Genomic DNA, 6,259 nt, shown 5'->3' on the forward strand with positions numbered 1-6,259 from the left:
CACATAGCATGTGCATAAAAGTTGAGAGGATTACGGCAAAAACTAGAAGCACTTCGTGCACAAAACAGACAATCTCTTTCGAAGTATAAGGATTTCATACGGAAACTCATCTGTTACAAAGGGATTTCATTTTCTTGAACTTATTTGAACTCCAGACTTTGTGTGTGTTCAAAATGCACCATTCAAAGCCACATCATCAATTTTCAACCCTTTCTGACTTCATTTGTAATTTTTCATGCATTTACTGATTTTTTTGAGCTGAATGACCTTGAAATTGAAAAGCACTACAAATGAACTCTAAAAAGGTTGAAAGTTGGCATGGTATCATAATTTCACCCACATAGCATGTGCTAAAAAGTTGAGAGGGTTATGGCAAAAAATGGATGCACTTCGTGTACAAAATGGACAATCTCTTTCGAAGTATCAGGGTTTTGGAAGAAAACTCATCTGTTACAAAGGGATTTCATTTTTTTGAACTTATTTCAACTCCAGACTTTTTGTGTGTTCAAAATGCATCATTCAAAGCCACATGGATAGATAAGTGAACAAAATAATAGAACTTCATCATCACATTATGCGTGTCAAAAACCATTACAGATTCACATGGATAGATAAGTGACCAAATTAATAGAAGTTCATCATCACATTAAAAACAAAGTACATACATAGTTCTCATTGAACAACATATAGCTCTCGAGAGCATCTAGTTAAACCATATATTGAAACTATGTGAAACCTTTCAATGCAACAACAAATGCGATCATAATGACACCCAAGGTAAAAATTGATCCAGCGGCATAATGATACCAAGCCTCGGTATGAATGGCATATTTTCTAATCTTTCTCATCTTCAACCGCATTGCATCCATCTTGATCTTGTGATCATCGACGACATCCGCAACATGCAACCCCAATATCTTCTTCTCCTCCTCAATTTTTTTATTTTTTCCTTCAAGTAATTGTTTTCTTCTTCAACTAAATTTAACCTCTCGACAATAGGGCCGGTTGGAATTTCTGGTTCAACTACCTCCTACACAAATAAAATCTATGTCACATTGGTCGGCATAATTGTCAAAAACAATAAATGAAGCAAATAGTTATAAAAAGATAATATATACCAGATCCGAATCATAGCCAGGACGAGGGCCGACGGGGGCGGATACCAACACCATCGCACTATATAATAACAAGCAATAATAAAAGTTAGAAAATTAGACAAGTATCTATCTAAAGTAAGAATTATTTTCTTTCTGAAAGAAGATAAGAACAAGAGGCTCACCTCGGTGGTGCCGGCGACGAGATCGGCGTGGGCGATCGACGGCGGTGAAGACGGGGACGGGACGTGACGGACCGCTAAACCTATGCAAATCTCGGGAAAAATGGAGATTGGAGGTCGAGCTTCGAGAGGAGAAAGCTTAACTAGCATGGCTCGGGCATTTCATCGAACACCTAATGTGCATAGGAGGTGAGCTAGAGCACCCCTCCTCGCCGGCCAGAAAAAACAGAGCACTGTGGAGTGCTCTGCTGCAGCGACGGGGTATATATAGGCAACTCATTTGTCCCGGTTCGTGGCAAGAACCGGTACTAAAGCTCCCCCTTCTGTCCCGGTTCTTGCCACGAACCGGGACCAATGTATGTGGGCCAGGAGCGAGGCCCATTGGTCCCGGTTCGTGCCTAGAACCGGGACAAATGGGTCCATACGAACCGGGACCAATGCCCACGAGGCCACGGCCGACCCCCTGGGCTAAAGAAGCGGGACGAATGCCCCCATGGGTCCCGGTTCGTGACTGAACCGGGACTAAAGGGCTTGCCCTGCCCGAACCAAAGCCCTATTTTCTACTAGTGGAGGGTCGTCGTCGGGGGAGCAGAGCCGGCGCGGGCGAGGGCGGCCGGCGAGAGAGCTCCGGCGCAGGGGACGGCGGTGCGCGGGGGACGGCGATGGCGACGACGGTGGAGAGAGGCGAGTGAGTGTGTGAGGATGGGGGAGTGAGAAAGGTCGAGCGCGGGCCGTTGGACTGGATAAAGAGCCCGTAGGAGTAGCGCTTATATGTAGAAAGCACTACTGCTACGTCTGGTACCAGTAGCGATTCATACATAAAAGCGCTACTACTATGCCTGGCCTGCCGGCAACGGCCTGGCAATTTTAGTAGTAGCGTGTTTACTAAAACAACGCTACTGGTAAGTGCGTAGTAGTAGCGCTTTTTATAAAAAGTGCCACTGATAAGTAGTAGCATCGCTTTGTTATAAAAAGCGCTACTATTATGCTACTGTCTATAAGCATTTTCCTAATAGTGGAGCCAGGCACAAGGGCCACAACCGAACGCCACCACAGGATGACGAAGAGCCAACCACCACACCACCAACGCGGCCATGGCCGCTGGCCACCCGCACCTGAGTCGTGGCCTCAGCCCACGAGCACTGCGGCTCCTACCGCCCGAGCCGCCGCTTAGGAATGCCCAAAGGTCCTCCATGGCTATAGGCAGTGAACCGACTAGCAAGCTCCGACTGCTGACAGAGCCGCCAGCGACCGAAATGACAAAATCGATCACGGGGCAACCAGGTCAGAGAAGAGGTGGGGCGGAAGCGGATTATGTCGACGTCCAGCACCCCAGCCGGTGACAGGTGGCCCGACCGCATCGACGCCACCCATCTCTCCCACCACCTCTCCGAACATCACCCCTGAGGCCCTGAACGCCCAACCCAGGTTCCTTGCCTGGATCTGCACCTCGCCCAAACCGTCCGCCCGCTCAACGGCGCGAGGGTCCGGACCGGTCACAACCTGCATCCACGAGAGAGATCCAGGAGCGTCCACAAGAGAGATCAAGGACCATCCACAAGGGTCGCACGCAGACGAGCTGATGCCGGAGAGCCCAGCTGCCGCTGTGCCACGGCATGTACACCACCATGAGCCGCACCATGCCAATGCAACGCACCACCGCCGTGAGCCAACCCAGGCCACCACCATGGGCTCCCACCACGCCGTGGTAACCCTAAACCACCGAGGACCACTGCACCACCGGAAGCTGCCTCCCTTCGGCAGCTGGCGCGTGCCGCTGCGGTCCACGCCCAGCGCCACGATCACGGCAGGTCATGGCCAGCCCTCGCTCCGTCTGCCAGGGGAGAGCCGCCAGATCCAGATCACGAATTTCCCTGCCCCCACCCTCACCACAGACCCCACACCCTCGGCCACCACCCCCAATGCCATCGATAAGTAGAAAAAACAGTTCACTCTCCTCACCCCCCACCCCCACCCCCCACGGATGCGATAATCACCATGATGGGCATTCGCCTTGGGCAAGGAGCTATAGTCATGGAGGCGAAAGCGACACACATTGTTGTGCCGTGGAAGTCTTTGGTGTTTCCCTGTCGATCACGAGTACCCGTACCGGCGGCAGTGACACCAGCGGCCTTGCAGGAGGAGATCAAAGGAAAGAATCATGTCGTCCTTGGTCTCACGGTTCTGGGGAGCCCAGCAAACAGGTTGCTCACTGCCGCCTACGAGGTCATAGGTGTTGCTGTTGCATGTCTTTTTCACCTTGTGCTAGTTCTTTTTTTGAAGAAACAAAATATAGATGTAGACGTTCACCACACATGTTCATTCTATAAATGTACGCATGACCCTATTGTTATGGGGACCAAGGGACCTTGTGCTAGTTACTTCATCTGTTTCAAAACAAATGTCATTGTTTTCCGTAAATACGCAAAAATTAGGTATCTTTTCATTGATAGAAGAGTTTTATAGCATTGGATACATCAACAGATCAACTCACTAAGCCATTCACACAACAAGACATGAAAGGGAGCTAGGAGCAAACAGACTATGGGTTGCTCAGCCCAATAAAAATAAATGTCGTTTTAAAATAAGCTAGTTACTAGAGGATGGGAAGCTCGAACATGGGATAGAATTTAGAACAAAGGAGCAAAGACACTACACTGTTGGACCATCTTTCCACGAGATGTGTTATAGCAATCCATTTCTTAATTGGTTCGGTACAAATAAAAGGCTTCTAGAAGTATGTACAAACATGTGGCGGACATGCTACCTGAGTACTTTCCGTGTTAACATCTTTCCTTTCCAGCGACTCCTCATAATAGCAAGGAACCGAACACGCCATGAATCTCGTTGAACTGTCGATGCGCCGCGTAATGCACGCATACCTGCTTTCGCGTCCAAGTGCATAAATACTAGCGTACGCATATAGGACGCGTTATAGCCAAATACACGCACATCACACCAGCAAAACACCAACTACTCAACAGAAAAACCATGGCCTTTGACGCGCTCTTCTTCGTCCTCCTCGCCCTGGCCACCATGCAGCCGCAGACCGCATCGTCTGAGAAGGAGACGCACCTCAAGGTGTACTGGCACGACGTGGTGAGCGGACCGGACCCAACGTCGGTTCCGGTGGCGCAAGCGGCGACGACCAACACCTCCAAGACAGCCTTCGGCATGGTTGTGGTCATCGACGACCCGCTCACTGAGGGGCCCGGCCTCAACTCGTCCAGGCTCATGGGCCGCGCCCAGGGCACGTACATCGCCGCCGGCAAGGACCAGCTCGCGCTGCTCATGAACATGAACTTCGTCTTCACCGCTGGCAAGTACAACGGCAGCAGCGTCGCAATTATGGGTCGCAACGCTGTGTTCACAAAGGTACGTGAGATGGCTGTCATCGGCGGTACAGGCGTTTTCAGGTGGGCCCGCGGGTACGCGCAGGCCAGAACGCACACCTTGGACCTCAAGACCGGCGACGCCACCGTCGAGTACAACATATTCATCAGGCACTAGTCTCGGCCGTTGTCAAATTTTACCCAGAGTTAAATACCATGAATAAGAATTGTATGCTCAAAAGATAATATGTGTTGCTTTTGGAAAACCTTTTTTTGATGTCAATGACAACTGATACTGTTGCTGCTTATCTGTTACAAGTCGTTTATCTGCGTGGACTCTCTTTGCCGTTTTATCTTCTTCTTTGTAATAAAATGTTGTCCTATGCATACTTCATAACTCTACTTGGTCTTAATATTGTATCATTGTAGAGGCCCGTGTTAGAATGTATTGTATGTATGTATGGTGCAAGTATAAACTGTATATACACTAGTAGGATTAGCATTTTGTTTCTGTTGTAATCCTCTCAGTAGTTAGATGGTTAGATCGATCCTTATCTCATATATAGCTTTTTCATGACCATCAATCCATAACCCCAACTACCGAATCCTTGTAACCAACTCATCTCTATATAAACACGCAATGCATGCGTCCCTGCTGGTGTGCTAGCTCCAGCAGCCAGAGAGGAAGGAGATGGCACGCAAGGTTGCTGACAAGGAGAGCAAGCCCACTGCCGTGCCAACTGCCAAACCCGTCGTATGAGATCGCCAAGGCCCAGGACTCCCAGGTTCTGAGTTTTCTTTTCAATTCCATCTCACCTCCTATGATGGTTCTGATCGCCCACTACCGCACCTCGGTATGTAGCAAAATGGACTACATATTGAGCAAAATGAGTGAACCTACACTTTAAAATATGTCTATATACATCCATATGTAGTTCATATTGAAATATCTAAAAATACTTATATTTAGGTACGGAGGAAAGTACCATTGAAGAAGAAATATAATGAAATAAACACTAGACACATCAAAAGGAAATGAAGTTCTATAAATAAGAATGAATTAGTGGCATTGGTATTACCCTTTAAAAAAAAGAAAATATAAAACAAACAATTCAAAATTTACACACAATTTATAGAAATTATTATTTTAAAATATGCCAGAACAAGCATATAACATTGGATTTTTCACAAAAAAGGAAGTTTCCTAAGAAGGAATGAATTAATGGCATTGGAATTACTATTAAGAAAATAAAATAAAATGACACAAACGCAAAAAAACCCAAAATATTGAAGTTTTTCTAAGAATAAATTAGTGGCTTTGGCATTACACTTTAAGAAGAAAGGAAATGAAATAGAAACTAAAAATCATAATAATGAAGTTTTCCTAGAAAGAAAGAAAATGAAACAAAATCAAAATAATGAAATATTTCTAAGAAATAATGAAACGCACACTAAAACAAAATCATAAAAATGAAGTTTTTTGAGAAACAAATAATTAGTGGTATTGGTATTACCCTTTAGGAAAACAGAAAACATTAAAAAAATAATGACAAAAGTTGAACCCAATTTTCATAAAAATTCCACTTTTTCACAATATGCAAGAATAATCATATAATAGTGAAAATTTTCAAAAAAATCCTAAAAAGGAATG

General features: G+C 46.2%; 1 protein-coding gene across 1 annotated transcript; it reads left to right on the plus strand.

Moving 5' to 3' along the window:
• Positions 1-4,195: 4,195 nt before the first annotated feature.
• Positions 4,196-4,934, plus strand: LOC125549321 (dirigent protein 22-like). The gene has a single exon (XM_048712762.1). It carries the CDS (start codon positions 4,268-4,270, stop codon positions 4,784-4,786), a length of 519 nt encoding a protein of 172 aa, XP_048568719.1. The 5' UTR covers positions 4,196-4,267; the 3' UTR covers positions 4,787-4,934.
• Positions 4,935-6,259: the final 1,325 nt, after the last annotated feature.

This window comes from Triticum urartu, chromosome 3 (genome assembly GCF_003073215.2).
Source record: "Triticum urartu cultivar G1812 chromosome 3, Tu2.1, whole genome shotgun sequence".
Classification (NCBI taxonomy): domain Eukaryota; kingdom Viridiplantae; phylum Streptophyta; class Magnoliopsida; order Poales; family Poaceae; genus Triticum; species Triticum urartu.